General features: G+C 46.5%; 1 protein-coding gene across 1 annotated transcript in view; it reads left to right on the top strand.

Annotated features, from left to right (window-relative positions):
• The window catches only part of ERC2 (ELKS/RAB6-interacting/CAST family member 2), a 763,082-nt gene that overhangs the window by 381,139 nt on the left and 362,941 nt on the right, over nucleotides 1-19,002 (top strand). Inside the window, exon 6 of the mRNA XM_075550919.1 lies at nucleotides 9,563-9,730. Coding sequence (XP_075407034.1) covers nucleotides 9,563-9,730 — 168 coding nt within the window. The remainder of the gene's footprint in view (nucleotides 1-9,562; nucleotides 9,731-19,002) is intronic.

Genomic DNA, 19,002 nt, shown 5'->3' on the forward strand with positions numbered 1-19,002 from the left:
GTTAATTAGCTACCACTGGAAGTGGATGCAGGAGGGGGTGGAAAAATGCACCGATCCACTCGCCTGATTAGAAATGCTTCCCATCTTCCCATTGCCACACATAACAGGCAGTGTGTGTAGAACTATTTTTAAATAATAACAGGCACTATAGCACCCTAAGTCAAATTCACTGCCATCAAGTTGATGCTGACAATAGATACCTTATAAGAGAGGGTAGAACTGCCCTTGTGAGTTTCTGAGACTGTAACACTTTATGGGAGTAGAAAGCCCCATCTTTCTCCCATGAAGCAGTTGAGAGTCTTGAACTGAGGGCCTTGTGGATAGCAACCTGACACACAACCACTAAGCCACCAGGCCCCCCATATAACACTCAGTACAGATCAAATAATGTTAATTACTAGTCCTCTATTATTGTTAGGCTTGAAGGCTTTCGATTAGCAATTGCGATTGCCTTTCCACAGCATATAAATTATTAGAGTTCATGGAACACAGACTATGAAGGTCTAACATAGCAAGTCATGTAGTGAGTGTTTGTAGGTGCCAGTGCTAGCCAATTCTCTCCTCAAATAACTTGATGAAGGCAGTACTGTTTTTATCCCTTTTGCTTGCAACACCTTATGCTCCTGACACGTGGGAGGCTTGTACCCAAGACCCTGGCCCTTGCAGAAAGTTCAGTGAGCGTGCGTATTTGCCAGTCAAGAATGTTGCAAGAAAGTGCTGTCCACCTAGCTACTTGTCTATCCAAATAGAAATTCAGAGTTGTGATACGCTTATGAGTGTCCTGCTCCTTCAGTTTCCCTCTCTGAGCTCCCAAAGTTTTCATCTTTCATCCTTACATTTGTTCCCTAGGGTGCTGCTGCTCCTTGTGTGAACTCTGCCTTGGGTCTTTGTCATGGAATCGGTGCCAACTCATAGTGACCCTGTCGGACAGGGTAGAACTCTTCCCTGTGGTTTTCTGTGATTGTAACTATGTGTAGTGTAGAAACCATATCTTTCTCCCATAGAGATGGTTGGTGGTTTTGAACTGCTGACCTTGCAGTTATCAGCCCAACATATAGCCATTATGCCACTTGGCTACTAAGTGAAAGGCTGGCAGTTAAAGGTCCCTGGGCCCTCTGCATGGAAAAGATGTAGCAGATCATTCCCATATAGATTTACATCTTCGGCAACCCTACAGGAGAGTCCTATAGTGGGCTACTAACTATGAGTCAGAACTGGTGATAGTGTATTTTCTTTCTTTGGGACATGTTGGAGTCCTCATGGCAGACTGGTTCAGCACTTGCCTTTGAACCCAAAGGTTTGGCGGGTTGAAGTTACTAGCCGCCCTGCGGCAGAAACGACCTGGTCATAGGCTCAGATACTGACTTCAGCCTAGGGGAAACCCTAAGAACCAGTTCTACCCTGTCCTACAGGTCGTGGAGAGTTGGAACCCCCAAGATGCTCGCAGCAACTTGGCATCAACACCAGATGTCGGAGATTAGGAAGGCACCTGTCGCTCTTGCTCTAGACTCGTGGTAACCTTTAAGACAAAGAAAGTAGTCCTGGCAGCAGAGAGGGTAAGCACTCTGTTATGAAGCAAGAGGTTAGCAGTTTAAACCCAGGAGCCACTCCACAGGGTAAGGGTGAGCCAGCCAGCTTTCATAAATATGTACAGCCTTGGAAACCGTATGGAACAATTCTACTCGGTCCTATAGGGTCTTGGTGAGTCAGAATCGATGAGGCAGCAAAGTTTGAAACCATTTCTTTGTACAACCAGGCATGTTCTTAGGCTTAAACGAGGTAACTGTATCTAATTCATTTTATCAAAGATTGCCTAACTTTGCATGGACCAAAATCATTTAAGACCCAAGGGAGTAAGCAAGGACCCCTCCCCAGGGAAGAATGCAAAGAAGGTCACAATGTCCTGGTGAGGAAACAGGCTTGGGAAAGAGAGTGGGAATTTGCTTAGAGCTGTGCTCTTCAAAATCCACACCAGACTCACTACCATTCGGTTGACGCCAACTCACGTGGCCCTATAGACCCTATACAATGGCCCCTGTGAATTCCTGAGATTGTAACTCTTTATGGGAGTAGAAAGCTCCGTCTTTCTCCTGTGGAATCTGGTGGTTTCGAACTGTGGACATTGTGGGTAGCAGCCCGATGTGTAACTGCTCCACCTCCAGGGTTCCTCTGTAATGCTGGTTGGCGGCAAAACTGTTTCTGAAACCCAGTCTGCCTTCCAGCAGGGCTTGCCCTCTTGATGAAGAGCTGTACAACCTGTGGGTCGCAAGGGCATCCGGCGTGTGAATCTTGAGCTAAGCATAATGTTGGTGTGATAGTTACATAATCTGGTGTCAACTTGAGACTATTTAAGAGTGAAGGGGTGGAGTTTAGCCTGTCAATCAGGTCGCAGCTGGATGACCTCATTTGGAGACACACTCTTGCTTGGCTTCGTCTTCCTGCTGGCAAGCCACATGGAACTACGCCGATGAAACCAGGGCACTGGGGCTGGAGGAGCCACATGGAGACCCACGCCAGCGCTGAGATGTTCCCACCAGCACTGGATCCACAAGACCTTCCACCCACTGGCCTGTGATCCTCCACTGCATATGCTGCATGAGTCTGTGAAGAGGTATTATAGACTGATATTGGCCACATGGGGTAATTTCAGACTTACGAACTTGATCTGGACTGGATTGAGATATTTTCTTGATATACAATTACTGTTTGATATAAAGTTCTCTATTAAACACATATGAGCATCCCGGATTTGTTTCTCTGGTCAACCCAGACGAACACAATTGGTCGCAGATGAGTTGTTGAAAAAGCATGGGCATAGCTGTCACAGCCTTAGGGTTCGATTTCCAGTGAGTAGGGAAGTGAGGCATTGAATGGGGAGCAAATACCTGAAGTTGGAAGGCGGTTCTGGGATGGAATGTTCACCCTCCTTGTGAGAGACCCATTTAAATTCCCAGCGTGTCCACCCCATGTGTAGCCACCACTGGACCCGTGTTCAGGAATGCTTGCATATTGATGATTCTAAGCACATCTCTATGGCGCTTCTGCACGAAGATGGATGTGAGAAGCAGGGAAAGAAGAGCCTGCCTGGCCCAGTGCTCTGCTCTGCCACCAGTCAGGGCCTGGGCAGCTTTGCCTTCCATAGGGCTGCAATGAGTCGGGGCCCAGCTCGACAGTGGCTGACTCGCAGCAACCTGTTTTACATAAGCAGCCTGATGCTGTTCTTATTCCGTGTGACAGGGAAATTTATTTCATCACATTACACACAGCGATTTCATTGTTCTTATTACATAGACAAGGGCCTTGGTGAAAGGAAGTCTATTTTTGTAACTGGGTAGCCCAACACCTCAGTGGTTTCACAGTACAAGGGTCCATTTCCAGTGCCATCCAAGTGGGTGGAGGAAGAAAGAGCAGATTCGATTTCACTCGAGAACCAAGTTTATGGCGTTCCACCATTTTACAGCGTGCCCATCCGGGAAATCAAGGTCTCCTAGAAAGGAGCCGAGTGGGGATGGCACTCAGCCTCTACTACACCTCTGGCAGGAAGTGGTGGACCTTGGCTCCACTTTGCTTTCATGAACCCAGCGCGGTGCCTCCTTCTTCCTGCAAAGGGGTCTGGACGGGCTGGCTGCCCACTGTCGAGTGGGGACAGGAAAGGGCATGCGAGGGAGAGATGGTTGTTCCCGTGTTTGAGTCTTTGGAGGTGGGGTGGGCGTGATGCATATGCCCAACTTTGAAAGTGCTTTTTCCTTTGAATGATTGTGGGTTGAATCTCATTCAAGTCTCACCTTGACCCGCGTGACTATTGAGACATGCAAACACAGGAAGCTCTGCGGGTGAGAGACCTCTGCCTTGAACTTTCGTGAGTGTCCCAACTGCCTTTCAAAGTTGCGCTTTGTGCTAGTACGTTCCTTCAAGTTCTGAAGCACTGTCAAGGAAGTAGTATTTAATCTGTGAAAAAATTTAAGCCGCTTCTTTTTCTCCCTCGCATTGTTTTATTCCCCCCTCGCCCTAGTGTGGCAGTAGTCATTTTAAGACTGAAACGAACCATTAGATTTCTAACAAAAAGAGAAAGATTATTTATGGCACACCAAGTAGCACTTAGTATTTAGTCACAACCCTGAAACTGCTTCTGAAGGCGCACATAAAATACGGTAGAAAGGTCGGGACACTTAGGCATTGAGCTGCCCGAAGCAGACCTCACCACTGGCACTGCTTACAATTCCTGGGTGCTGACATGAAGATTAATAACGCTTTACTCTGATTTTGGCAATTTTTGCCAAGTTCGTTGCCATGACTCTTTGCTTGAAAGTTATTACCTGGAACTGAAGTGGTAACAAATGTTTTATGTTTTATACTGCCAGATAAAAGGTGAAACTCTCATACGTTAAGTGCTCTTTCACACACACACACACACACACACACACACACACACACACACACACACATTCAGCTGCATCAGAAGGAAAGAATAATTCTCCTAGCTTTAACATTAGTTGACTTGTTCCCACATGGTTAGATTGTACATAAAAATTGGAAATTCAACCTACGTGCCTTTGTGTACTGAGCATATCGTACGCTTCTGATTGTATTTTGTTTTTCTGGGAAATGATGTTGCTCTGAGCTTTGCCAAGCTTTATTATTGGGTCAACTGCCAAAATGTGAGCGGGAGAGAGTCGGGGCTCTCAAATGATGTAGTGTTGAGTGAAGAGGCAAAGAAAGGTATTTCATATTCCCAAACATTGGAACGCTTATGTCTCTCCCTGACGTTTGCAATACGATCTGGGCATCAAGGCTTTGCGGTGTGCTCACAAGTGCTGCACATTGCACAGCGAGGCTGCAGCACAGGGAGCTCTGATCCCGCCCATGAATACCCAGTTTGGGATTAGACATCTTCATGTTTAGGGGAATATGGTCTTCCTTGTTCTTCACCCCGTGCACTCTTCTGTTCATCGGCAGGCCTGTGTATCACACCATCTGGAAGTTCAACCTTGACTGTAGAAATGATGTCATATGTGCTTACTGCAGACGGGGCTGAGGGTGGTTAAGAATTGGATGCTGTTCAGGTCAGTTTTTGTCTTAAGTTAAAAACAAAGAGAAAAACCCGTGGGCTTTGTTTCTTGACTCCAGGTGATTGTGCTCAAGGGAAAGCTCCACAATAGAGCGAACGTGGCTGACGGGCACAATTCAGATTTGGTGACGTGATGTCCATGCTCCTTGGCACAGGGACAGTGAACTCCCATTCTGAAGCCTCGGCAGACACAGACTCCTTTCTGCCATGTTGAGCTGGGGTACTGCCAGGATGGGCTGGACACAACCATTCTTGCCCTCTGCTTTCCTTCCCAGAGAACCTCCAAGCCCTGCAAGAGGTTGGATTCCGTATGGCAAGAAGGATTACAGATGTTATACATATTCTTCACTATCACAGACAGCCTCTTTCTACACTCGCCAAGATGTCTCACGCTTCCTACGCTGTAATTTACTTACATCACCATTTTGGACATTGGATCCCTTTAGACCAGCTATAGATCTTCCAGCTTCGAGAACGAGAACGTGAGGGTGATGAGCCATTACTATTTCTGATGTACCCTGAGGTCTGGTCGGTCACTGTGCTGATCTCTGATTGAACGGAATCCCTTCCGAGGCCAAAGGAAAAAAAGAAAAGGCCCCATCGCTGTCCAGTGGAGGCTGACGCATAGCAACCCTAGGGGACGGTGTAGAACTGCGTTGTGGGGTTTCCAGGGCTGGAAAACTTTCCAGACATCTCCCAGGGAGAGGCTGGCACATTCAGACTTCCACCCAACACATCAAATTCTAGGGAACCCACCAAATGCCATCCTTTATGCATAAAGCAAACCTTGTCTTTTCTCACCAATAACTGTGAAGAGCCCACTCTAAGCACGTTCCTCATTCTGGGTTGGTACAGGAAGAGAGCAAAACACAAAGATAAGGCACTCGGGAATCTGGGATGCTGAATCGGGTTTGCACCCAGCTTCATTTAGGGGAGGGGAGGGGAGGGCCCCGGGGGATGGGCTCTTCCCTTCCTTCATCCACCCTGTGTCTCTATGGCACATGTGAGATGAGGCAGTGCCATCAGACATGAAGACTCTGCCACTCCCACCCCACCCCCGGTCGTTGACACCACCCTCTCTCTACAAGCAGTCAGGGCCACCCTGCCCCGGGAGCCAGTCCTTGCCATCACCCACTTCACTGCTGGAGCCTCCTTTTGTGGCCTGTTCCCTAACTTCCCCAAATCCCAGTCACGTTTTGACCATTAGAAACACGACGTTCATCATTCTATTGGAAAGGGGGAAGGAGAGGGGATCCTACTCTGATTCTCCTCTTTCCCATGGCTCCCTCTAGCTCTAATGTCTTCCGTCTTCCTTGAGATAGTCCACCAAGAACCAGTCCCAGCCATCACCATGACAGCTACTTCAAGATTCTCCCAGTCACCTTTATACTTGGAGAAATTGAGGCTGGCTTGCGGTTGGCGGGTGTGTGTGAGAGTTACTTGACTTGGTTCTCAACCTAGATGTCCCTTTCCGTTGTTCCAATGGCCTCTGACTCTGACCCACGGAATGGACCTATGAGGTTTGCCCATTATATGCGAGTCTCGTGTCTTTCTGCAATGACGTGAGCCTTGTTAATATACAGGTGTCCCCTGCCCTTGGTATGAAGAAGCAAGAGGGTCAACAAGGTTGAGATTCAGCAGTCCCTTGCCCACTCGACCCCATCTCTAGGGTTTTCTTCTGCAGCAGAAGCGATGAACGTTTCGCTTTTTCTGCCTGGTTTATTCATACTGGCGTGAACCTGTGGGAGTCCCGGGGTCGTGTCAATGGCGACTGTGCTCAGCTGTGAACTCAACCTTTAGAGGGTCACTCACCCAGAGGCACTTCAGAAGAAGAGCCTGCAGATCTGCTCTCAGAAAAGCAGCCACGCGAACCCCTGTGGGACGTGGGTCTGTTCCCCTCGTTCCACCCACGGGTCCCGTGAGCGGGAGGTGACCAGACAGCAGCTGGCTTGCTGGTTTGCATGTGTAGCTCACGTCGTGCATCCTGACTGTCGCCGCGGCTGCTTCTGCAGGTCCCTGCCATGGACGGTAAAGGTGAAATCTACCCATCATGGTGCCCACCACCCCAGCCCAGGCTTCTCGCCTCCTTCTCCTTCTCCTCGCAGAGGTGGGTGACACTTTGGGTGCCTGGCTGTGTTCCTCTTCTGGTATCTTTCACGACAGAAGTTGCCATCGATGTGAGTTCATCTTTAGTTTTATGTGAATATAGTTTTCAATTTAGTGCTGTATAAATCCTACCGCCTGCATCACCATCCTCCTAGTCAAACGGAAGAACAACAGCAATAAGGCCCCGTGACTGTGCAGCCAGCTCTGTGCACCACCCAGCCCCGCCCACGGCAGCTCTGTTGTCACCAGCGGTCGGTGTGGCTGCTTCTAGCGCATCATCTTTCCCTCAGCCTGTTGCTGAGCTGCAGCCATGCGGCATGGCTGTGCAATTCATCCCTTTTCACGGCTTAATACTATTTCACACGAATCTGCCAGGATTCTGTCAGCCGGCATCACCTGTCACTGGTCACGTTTCCTTTGAGCTGATTAACAATGCCGGCAGAAACTTTTCTGTAAATGTGGTTAGGGACTGTAGTTTTGGATTCTCTGGATATATGAATTCAATGTTTATATGTTCCAGCACGTAATATATTCCTTCTTGACGCCAGGGGACCAACCATGGGGTTATACGTGCTCCCAGAATGATGAGAGAGATCCTTCAGGATGTAATGCTTGGGGCCCCAGGTCGATGTAACTCTGACCTTCACATTGCTTACACAGAAGTTATTTCTAATGATCCAGAGAAAACAAATCATAGTGGTATGGTGTAAAAGCATCATAATCATTCTGGAAAAGAGTACTAAGATTAAAAAAATCATTTTATTAGGGGCTCATACAACTCTTATCACAATCCATACATACATCCATGTGTCAAGCAGAGCACTAAGATTTTTGTACAACCATTAAAAAAGTGAATGTCTTAAGAATGTGTTACTGAATATTGCTGTTCAACTTATAATAATGCCTTAGAAATCTCACAGCCTGTTATTACATTTAATGACGGATGGTAATCCTTCAAACAGACTTGTCCTACAATTATTTATGTTGGTTTTTAACACTGGCTTGGTGGGCATTTAGAAATATGAGATGGAAATAGGATTCATGTAAATCAATAAAGTAGAATTCTAGAAGAAAATTTAGAAAGATTCACCTTAAAATGGTCTTTTGTCGGTTTTTATTCTTTGGATTGTCTAATTTTTATCCAATGCTAGTGTTTTTTCCCCTATGATGTAATGAGAGTAGTCTAGAAATAGAGCTTCAGTTATCTTATTGCATGTGGACAGAAAGTTTTAAAATAATGCTCACGTTTCCTTTTTATTCACTTTTGAAAGGAAGGCATGCTGTGGTCCCGTGTGGGCACTCAGGTATAAATCGCCTTATTTATTGATTTATTTTGGTGTTCTTCGGCTTTCTAATCATAAGTAGTAGTATTTAAAAAGCAGATCTTCATAAAGCTGGAGAGTAAGTGTTGTTTCCACCGTCTTTTCTCCAGGAGCATTTGCTTCCTGTTGGCACACACATTTCTCTACGTGTCAGTCTCAGTCTTCCAGATGTTCAGGGCATGTTTTATGGCCCGTATTCCCAGAGTAGGCTGTAACACCTGGGTAGCTCTGCCCGTGAGGACACACACAGTAGAGGACTTGGTTCCTGGGATGGAGTTCACGGCAAAGAAACAGACCTACTGTGCTCAAAGTAAAGAAACGATACCCAAACCAGTTGGCACAGGTTGCTCCATGTCTGAGTTTTCAGAAGTGGATCACCACGCCTGTGTTCAGAGCTTCCTCTGAGCGGACTCAAACCTCTGTTCTCTCAATAAGCAACCAAGTTTATTGACGATTTTCGCCATCCAGGCCCTCAAACGACTGTACTGGAATGTTTTATTTCACATTGACATACGTTCATTCTTTCCTTCATTATAAACAGCGTTTTTGGCATCTAGTCACAAGCTGTACAATTCAGTAGTTCAGTCATATCAAGAAGGGTTGCACCGTCATCACCAAAATCAATTCTAGGACATTTCTCCCTTCTTGTACCCCGTTACCAACACTTAAGTCAAAGCCTTTGATTCTTTTTTAACCATTTGTTTTCACTTTCCATCTTTTGAATGCATCTTAACTTAAAAAACCCAACAACATTCTTCCATCTAATCGATTCCAATGCAGAGCAACCCTGTAGGACAGTGCAGAACTCTGTCACAACCAGTTTCCAAACATTCCTTAGCTACATGAACTCCTTGACGTTATCTCCCCTCCCATCACCACTATACCCCCCCAAATCCTTATTCTACCCACTGTCTCCATAGGTTCATCAATCCTGGGTTTCATGTCTCTATAAACTTATAGCAAACTTCAAGAGGGTGACATCCAATCACATGACATTTGAATCTGTGTTAGATACTTTTAAACTCAGCCTTTGTGTAAAAGCACCCATGCCTTTCTCTGATTTCAGGTGGATGCGCTGAGACTACGTTTGGAAGAGAAAGAATCTTTTCTCAATAAGAAAACAAAGCAGCTGCAGGACCTCACGGAAGAGAAAGGGACCCTAGCTGGAGAGATCCGAGACATGAAAGACATGTTAGAAGTAAAGGAAAGAAAGATCAACGTGCTTCAGAAGAAGGTGAGTGACGCACATCAGCCCTTCGGGAATAAATAGTCACACAGGAGTCACTCAAAGCACGCCTGAAGAAGAGCCGCCTCCTTCAACCAGAGTTAGCCTTCATGGTGTGGATGGAGCAAAGCTCGCAGGATCTTCGCCTGTGTCTTGTCGTTTCACAAGACTCGTTCTGAGCATGTGGAAGATGGTACATTATTTTTAAAAGAACTTTAGACTACGAAGTACAAACTTTTAACCAACTGATATTCATATCATGTGATTTTTAACATGGCCTGATGAATTTTCCATTTGTGGACCACATGGCATATTTAATATTCTTGGCATATTTAATATTCTTCACCAGCATCTTTCTTCCAAGGCACCAATTCTTTCTCAGTCTTTCCCTCCCTATGCATTGTCCAAAACTGAAAATACCATGTTTTGATGTACCTTCATCTTTGAGATTATGCCTTTGCTTTATAGCATTTGAAAGAGATCTTTTGTGACAGATTTTCCCTCGATTTACTGACTGCTGCTCTCATGGGTGTGTGTGTGTGTGTGTGTGTGTGTGTGTGTGTGTAGCTGAGTAAAATTTAAATCCTTGACGTCAGTCTTTTCTCTGCTTATCATACTGTGTTTCTTGGTCCAGCTGTAAAGGTTTTTGTTTTCTTTATGTTTATTAGTAAATCACACTGAAGGTGATGGTGTTTAATTTTCATTGATAAGAGGTTCCAATCTCGTTAGCATCCAGCAAGCAAGGTTATATCATTTGTAGATCTCTAATTGTTAATGGGTCTTCCTCCAATCCCGTTGCCACATTGTACTGCATATAGTCCAACTTCTCAAATCTTTTGCCCAGCAGCTAATTTGAATAATTATGGTAAAAGGCTACAACCTTGAAGCATACTTGTCCTGAATTTAATCACAAAATTACTTCCCTGAAGATATCTGTTACACACTGAATGTCCACATACAATCGCCTGATCCCAAACCTATCTCTCATCTATTTGTCTATCTCTCATCTGTTTATCTATATACCCTATGCATCTACTTCTAGGTGTAAACCCACTGTCTTTCTCATGCCTATTCAGCATGTGTGTCTATTGACGTGTCTGCTCGTAGAGCTTTGTTATTGGGGGATTGTGTATGTAACAGTATTTACCTCTTTGGCTCTAACTCTGGGATTCCTCACGGTTTCTTCCCCTGCCTCCATCATTTTGGGGACAACTTCCCTTTAACTGCATGTTGCATTCCCCTTTACCCAAGTTAACGCCTGTCTACCCTCTAGCCAGTGACTTCAAGTCCCTTCTCCACCCACCTGATACCCACCAAAGAATGTTTCTTTTAGTGTGAAAACCCCTTCTTGACTTTTTTTCCAGTAGCCATCTCCTACAATGCTTGTGTGTTTGTCCTCTGCAATGGACTAATCTCACTCCACACACTGTTTTCCAGGCTCACCCACGTGAGGTGTGTTTCAGGTGTGACCCTGTCTAACCTTGCCCGTCCCACGTGTGGGTCCGTGCTTCCCTGTTTCTTCTTCCTCTGCTGGCCAATTAGGGTCTTCCTGTCACGCAGTTATTGGGGGCAGGGGGGTGTTTCCTTGTGTTATGGCTCTTATTTTTCGTGTGTGTGTGTGTGTGCATTAAGTAGTCTGATTGCTGGGTTATATGGTCTTTCCCTTCCCAACTATTTGAGGACGCGCAATACCCTCTCCCACTGTCGAGGTACCATTTTTTCCCAGTCCCATCAGGAGTGTCTGCGTCTCTCCGTACCCTTGCCATCCTTGCTGCTTTCTGTTGCGTAGCTTTGCCATTAATGTTGAGAGCTTTGCTCGCTAATGGCTAATGAGTATTAGCATTTCTTTGTCCTCCGGCCAGCTGAATGTCTTCTCTAGTGAAGTGTCCGTTCAAGTGCTCTTCCCATTAAAAAAAAAAAAAGATTATTTGATGTTTTCTTGTTGAGGTGTTGACATTTTCTATAAATTTTAGAGATTAGAACCTTTTCTCCTGTGTCATTGCCGAAAGATGCTCTCGGCCTGTGGGTGTTCTTTTCGCTCTTGTGCTGAAATCTTCAGGTGCCTGTGAGTGTGTAATATTTAGAAGGCCCGTTTCGTCTTGTCTCCTGTTTGTGTATTTTCAGTGATGTTTGATGGTGTGTTTATGCCTTGGGTTAGACTTCTAAGCCTGCTGCGATGTTTTTATTGATGATCTTCATAAGAACTCTCCTTCGTGGGGAATAAAGGGCAGCAGCGGTCTCCACAAAGCTTCTGTGATGGTCCTCCCAGTGTGCTCTGGTCCTTATTTCTCGTGTGTGTGTGTGTGTGTGTGTGTGTGTGCATTAAGGAGTCTCATTGCTGGTTTATCTGGTCTTTCTCTGCCCAGCTATTTGAGGTAGCCCCATAATCATTTCCACTGTCCATGCACCATTTTCCAATCCCATCAGCAGGGCTTGAGTACTGATCGCCACTTTTGCAGATGCGGATAGTTCGTGACATTTCAAGCTTCCCTCCACAGCCAGACCCACTAGCAATGCGATTTGGGGGTCAGTTTCAAAGTTTTAGAATGAAATTCAATGTGAGTTATGGCCCCCTTTGGCAACACAATCGCAACTTCATTTGTTGAAATCACACAGATAATAGATTTGGAAATATAGCACTCATATTTGGTAAGGTGATTTAGGTTGAAGGTTTAGGTTGAAGACCAATTCTCCTAGAGAGGAAATACCTTCTATGTGAAAAGAAAATCATCCACCCCACCCCCAAAATGATGCATCCATGCTGGAACAAGACACAGAATTAGAAATCATACAGAAACAAATGGAAGCATTCACTTTGGGCCTGGGGAAATGGAACAGCATAATCGGCTGAGTGGGAGGAGCATAACCTCTGGATTAGGCTGTGCTCGCATGGAAGAATAATAGACTCATGGCAACGTCAGAGGTGCGGTCATGAGCAATATTTCTTTCTCACAAGCTCTCTGGCAACCACTCCGTGTTTTGATGCCAGGAGAACCTGGAACGCTCTCTTCATAGCGCGTCTCACCTGGCGAAGCCGGGGTGCACCCCTCGTGTCTGTCAGCTCCCCCTTGAGAGGCCTGCATGTAGGAAGTTATATAGAAGTCACATGAACAGGTCCCTACCTAGCCAGCAGACGTGACCCAGACAGAGGGTCTGTGCGTTGGTTAACTTGAAAAAGGAGGTTCGGCCGCATGGGCGGAGGGCCTTAGCGGAAGCACAGGTCTTACTTTGTATCTGCAGAAATTCAGCCATCGGTGCGAATTGAGGTTTTCCCTTTCTGGGCATAGGAGTTTTGTTTGTTTGTTTGTCTTTGTTTTTAGAAGGAGGCAAAAAATGTGCATGCACGAACACCATTCGGTAGATCGCCTCTTTTTTTTTTTTTTACTGTGATCCCCAAATCAGAAGAGCAACCCCACTTTCATGCCACAGCTACAGCATTCTGTCCTCATACCCGAGTTCAGACTTTAGCTGATGAAGTGCTAGGTGATAGAGTTTTGTAGGAAATGTCATGAAACCCGATGGCACTGCATTTGGAAAGTGCAGCGTGCGGAGGTTTCAGGACCCAGTGCCATTACTTGAATCAGATCAGTTTCGGTCTCCGTGCAGCTCAGAGATCCCTTGCAGCATAGATTTGCTACCAAGAAAAGAAAATGAAAGTCATTAAGACTAGGCCAAAAAAACATCTCAGCATTCATTCTGGGTCTCAGTCCCAGGAGCAATGTGAATTTGTGCCACAGAGGAACTGCGTTTCTTGGGGGTAGAAAAGCAGACAGTGATCTCTCTGGAAAGCAAGTTCTCTGGCTGCTTCCTGGATCACCTTGTGGGTTAGAAAGTGTGAGTGAGTGGTGACGTCTCCTGGGAAGGGGACATCTCGACCTGCCCACCTCTCAGGACATTCTGTGAAATGTGGTGAAAGATAAGATCAGGGTGAGGATGCCATGGGGGACAGTTTTTGCCCAAGGAATTTCTTCAGGAAATGTATCGAAAAACGCAATACCTTTGATGGCAACCGTACACACAGAGTCCCTCGCTGCAGAGCTGAGGCAAACATGTGGTCCTACTAAGCTCTTCCTCAGCACGTAAACACCCATTCGAACTTTTTATTCTGGTTACTGGAAAGTCTTCTCATTTTTAAAAACATTTGTGAATCTATGCAGCAGCATTTTGCATTCACCAACTGTTTCTGACCTGCCCACTGTTGCGGCCCTGAGACTCAGTGAGACCCGAATAGGTCCCTGGAGAACAGGTCCCAGAGACTCAGTGAGACCTGAACAGGTCCCTGGAGAACATGTCCCAGAGACTCAGTGAGACCTGAACAGGTCCCTGGAGTACAGGTCCCAGAGACTCAGTGAGACCTAAACAGGTCCTTTGTGCACAAGTGTTTGAGGCCTTCTCATGCCCACCATTGTCAAGCCCTCGGGAAGCCTGCAGTCTGACTGGGGAGAGCTCACCTGCACAAGTGATCCTCCACGTTAGTGAAGACACAGTGCCACTAGAGGTAAAGCTACTTGCGGGATGCCAAGAGTAGAACTCCATTATGGTGGCCTTGAGGAAAAGGGATTACTGCAAGGCCATCCAGAGCCCTGCCACTGATGAGGAGTGGGTGTAGAGCAGTCAGTCGGGGGTGCCCAGGGGAGCAGGACAGTGTGTGCACACTGAGACAAGCCACATAGCGTCACGATCTCAGAATCAGGAGTGTCGGGGCAGGTGACTTCTCTCCGATAGTTGCCCGGCTAACGTTCCTCCCTCTGCCCTCTTGTCAGGCTGCCACACATGACTCGGAGTCCAAACTGCATACAAGTGCCCCTCCGTGGCCTTAAAACCCCAAACTGACACCTGCGTTTCCACTCCGTCCTGAGCATTTATGTCGTTGCCAACGCCGGCAGCTGGGCAAAGGTTTTAAACTCTCAGAGACTCATTCCCTTCAGATGCCCAGCCCCATTAGGGACCGCGTGTCCCTCGGGGAATTTCTGGTTTTCCTCGCCCAGCCAAGCTCTTCAGAGACCCCGGCACTGGTCACTGGGAGGCTGTCAGTCCCAGCAGAGGCTGAGGCGCGCACTAGCCTGCCTTCCGTCAGCCTTCAGCCCTGGTGCACTGGATAGAGACATGAACCCAGGTAGATGTTTCAGAATGATTAACAACCTGGGAGAAGTCAGTTGGAGAGCCCCTCCTGGCCGAGGATATGTCTGTGGAGCCCGCTCCTGTGCCACTGCAGCGTGTTCCGTGTGGGCTGAGAGATGAAGCCACCGCAGGAGGCATGCCACGCAGCTGCAGGGATGACTGCGTCTCTGCCCGCACCTCCCACCTCCCACCTCCCACCTGGGCTGCGTGGCTCTGGGAAGACAAAGGAGCAGTGGAGGATTGAAGAAGACAGTTCAGTTCATCTCCTTTATTTTTCTTCTTAATGACCAAAAGACGCACCATCGATTTAAAAAGTAATGCTTCATTCTGCAAACACGATCGTCCTTCTCCGGTACTCTCTTCTGATTTATTGGGTTGTTAGAGCCATGGTACTTTATGAGAGGGATAAAATGGAATCGCTGATTTTGCATGGTCACTTCCAATTATGCTGACGCAAATGAGCCCTTGCTGTTCTTTAAAGGCTCATCCACTGCTGCTCAAGCCCTTACTGTGTACCAGGCGCGGCGCTAGCGGGCATACATTTAGGTCATGGATTCTTACACCAAATGCCGTCTAGCCCATTCCGACTCACAGCGACTCAATCCGACAACAGAACTGCCTTTCCAAGGCTGTAAATCTTCACCGCCTCAAACTGCTACATCTATCTCCTGCAGAGAGGCTGTTCAGAGTGCCAGCTTTGGGCTAGCAGGCAAGCATTTTAGGATGATGCCGCCATGACTCTTAAAGGCATTGAAGTGCTCTCAAAAGAAAAGCACCACTGGCCCGCTGGATTATGCATTGGGCTGCGAACATCAAGGTCAGTCGTTCAAAACCACCACCAGGACCTCAGAAGCAAGATGAGGCTTCTGCTTCCACATAGAGTCACAGTCTCAGAACCCGAAGGGGCTCTGCTAGCCTGCCTGACAGGCTCTCAGTGAGCACAAACAGACTTGTTGGCAAGGAGTCTGGTTTGGTCGGATGTGGAAAGAAACTTTCCTGTCTGTCTTTTCCACGTACTCTGTGTCTGACCACTTGAATACACTGATCATTATGTTAGCCAATTTGGGGTGGGTGGGGTGGAGGGGTGCAGGTCAGCCAGGATGTTGGGAACGCACTGCAGATCTAGAGCATCTGACCTCACTAAGATCCATCCATCTTTGACAGAAGACTAGCGATTCAGTCAATCATGAGTAATGACCTTTAAGACTAAATAATATTGTTTTGACCAAAAAACCCAAATATCTATTTTGGTAGCTTTTTCTAATGGGAATCTGATTCCCATCTATACATTAAATTTATTTCATGTTATATTTTTATTTAGTCGTTTGGAATATTACAAAATCATGTGTTTCCTGTAGACTGAGCTTAGAATTGACTAAAAACACCCAACTCATTGTCAGCAAGAAGTCGGGTCCGACTCATAGCGATCCTGTATAAGGTTTTCCAGGCTGTGAATCCTGACTGGAGCACACAGCCTCATCTTTCTCCCTCGGAGAAGCTGGTGGGTTTGAACAATTGACCTTGCAGGTAGCAGCAGATCAATGTATTTATCCACAGTGCTCCAGAGCCTCAGAATCCACCAGACTTCCTCCTCTCTCCATCTTCCTAAGGCATCTGAAGCCTTGGGCGCCGCTGCGCTACTCTGGGCATTTCTCTGCCCCTGTGCCACACAGCCATCCCATAATACACATGGAGCATTTGCAGCGAGCCGGACCCTCTTCTGTGGAGAGGAGGAGATGCTTACACCATTGGAGACACGACTATTTCCACTCCCTGGGAAAAAAGCCAGTACACAGACTCTCCCGGGGATAAGACGTGATGACGCGGAGCAGGATAGGATACATGCTGTCCGACCAATGACATCATTCCTGTAGAGGGGATAGATACCTCACCTCGTTTATTTTGGTGAGGGAGGACTTGCCGGAACAGTTCATAGCTAGCCCGAGCGCTGAGAAATTAGGAGAAATTATCTGGTCAACACATCACGAATAACATTTGCAAAGGTTTGGGGCGAAGGGTTGGTGTGGTGAGCTGGTTGGAACTGGAAGGAATTTAATATGCCTGGACCACACTTCTGCACCTCTTTAGCAAAGCAGACTCCGCAGGCAGCTTGTTTCTTCTTTACGCTCCCTGACAATGAGATCTCTCTTTCCTGATAAGTTTTGGGAGTCATTTGGACTCCTCTATTATAAATGTTCCCTTCCAGTTCCCTGTGATTTGCAAGTGGCAATGGCAATTAGCTGTTTTATTTCACGAGGCACGTCAGGGCCACATCAGGCTGAGCACTGACTCTCATTTGGAGGGAGGGCTGATCCTCAGCTAAGGGAGGCACATTCTCTTTTAAATAAATATTTGCTTCCGGGTTAAGACCTTATATTCTATACTCAATTTCAACATGATCGTTTTTTGGGGTTTTATATATATATTTGTTTATAATCACCTGCAAAAGTCCTTGAGGATTTAAAATAAAAATGCCTGGAGTGTCTTGACCACGGCTGCTCTCCTGGTGGGTGCTGGCCTCTCACACATCTGTCAGTCTCAGGGCCAGCTGTTCCTTATAGTTTTGTGATATGGGATTAGAGGTGGTTGAGCCTGTACATATTTCAGTCTGGAGATGATTCCATTTTTCTTCCCACATACTCCCCAGGCCATTTGATTTAAATCAACCTTATTTATGTGGGAAGGAGCGCTTTCTGTCTGTCTCTCTTACTTCTCCTGAGCTTGGCAGTAGAGCCTGCGTTGCTGTGAAGGCTTTGCACATATCTATATTAGCATTTATCATGAGTGTACAGGGAAGCCCATCATTCAAGATGTTTGTAATCTAAGCCTGAGTTCCCATATGAATAATTGCAAAGGGTGGGGGGGTATTTTGGGGTCGTGGAACTCTGCAGTTATTGTGGATTTTTGCGGGGAGGGGTACTTTTCTACTACTGATTTTGTGGTTTTGTCACCAGTGATTAAAAAAAAATTATTATTAGCCTTACGTGATTACACCGCAATTTACACGCATCAACCACACTAACGGCTTACGTTGGGTTCTGTTTTCACAGTTCTCTAAGTAACTCGCATGGCAAACACTGTACATACTCATGTATGAGCCGAGTTTTTCAGTACATTTTTAATGCAGCTTTTGTGGTAAAATTAGGTGCCTCGGCTGATATTCGCGTTGGCTTATACTCGAGTATACGCGGTACATGGTGATTTGGGGGCTTTAGCACAGAACCCTTAGGCAATATACTTAGTTTATGAGCGCACTAACACCAGTGCTGTAGTGGGTAGAATTCAAGACTGGCCCCTCCCATTCCCCACCCCTTGGGGTAAGACAGGGGGCTGTTTCACCAACAGTAAAATAAGGTACTCTGTTCTTTAGATTGCATGAGGTATGCTGACTTATGAAGCCATGTGATGGGGAACACACACACACACACACACACACACACACACACACACAGCCTCCTTTCACACCTCACTTCTATGACGCATGGATTGTCTGATCCTAGCCTAATTGTTAGTCTTTTCTCTGCCTTGCTTTCCTGAGCTTTAAAGTGAGGATGAGTTCACACGTCACTCAGGAATCTTAAAAGTTACTCGTGTGCCTCTCTCTCTCTCTGCTCCTGCCAACCACAGAGTAGTTCTCCATCCCTAATGCATTACCTTTCACATGTCCAATAAATGGAATCATACAGGACGAGCTTTTGGGATCTGGCATCTTTCACTTAGCATAATGCAATTGCAATGGAAATCCATTCATCTTATGGCTGTTTCCAATAGCTTCTCCTACAGATAATGCGTTTACAGATAACTCTGAGTGTCATGCCTGTTATTTATGAATCTATGTCATAGCTACATGGATCTGTTATCCATGAAGCTGTCCTGATGCCAGAGCATGACTGTGTAGCAGATTAGCCCTGGAGAGAACCAGAGAAACAGCCTAGCCTCACCCAGTCCATTGAGATGTGAGAGTTGGGGGTCAAGTGCCTTACCCCAGAGGTACCTGAAAGAGTCGAGCCCTGAATCAGAGGATGTTGATTAGGAAAAGAGCATGGTGGTAGAATAGTAGAAACTTCCCTAAGAATGGACGTGCATGTGTGTGTGCGTGTGTGTAGGTCTGTGTGAGGGAGCTTCGGCATGGTGCTACTCAAGTCTTTTCAGGAGAAAGC

Source organism: Tenrec ecaudatus, chromosome 5, assembly GCF_050624435.1.
Source record: "Tenrec ecaudatus isolate mTenEca1 chromosome 5, mTenEca1.hap1, whole genome shotgun sequence".
NCBI lineage: Eukaryota > Metazoa > Chordata > Mammalia > Afrosoricida > Tenrecidae > Tenrec > Tenrec ecaudatus.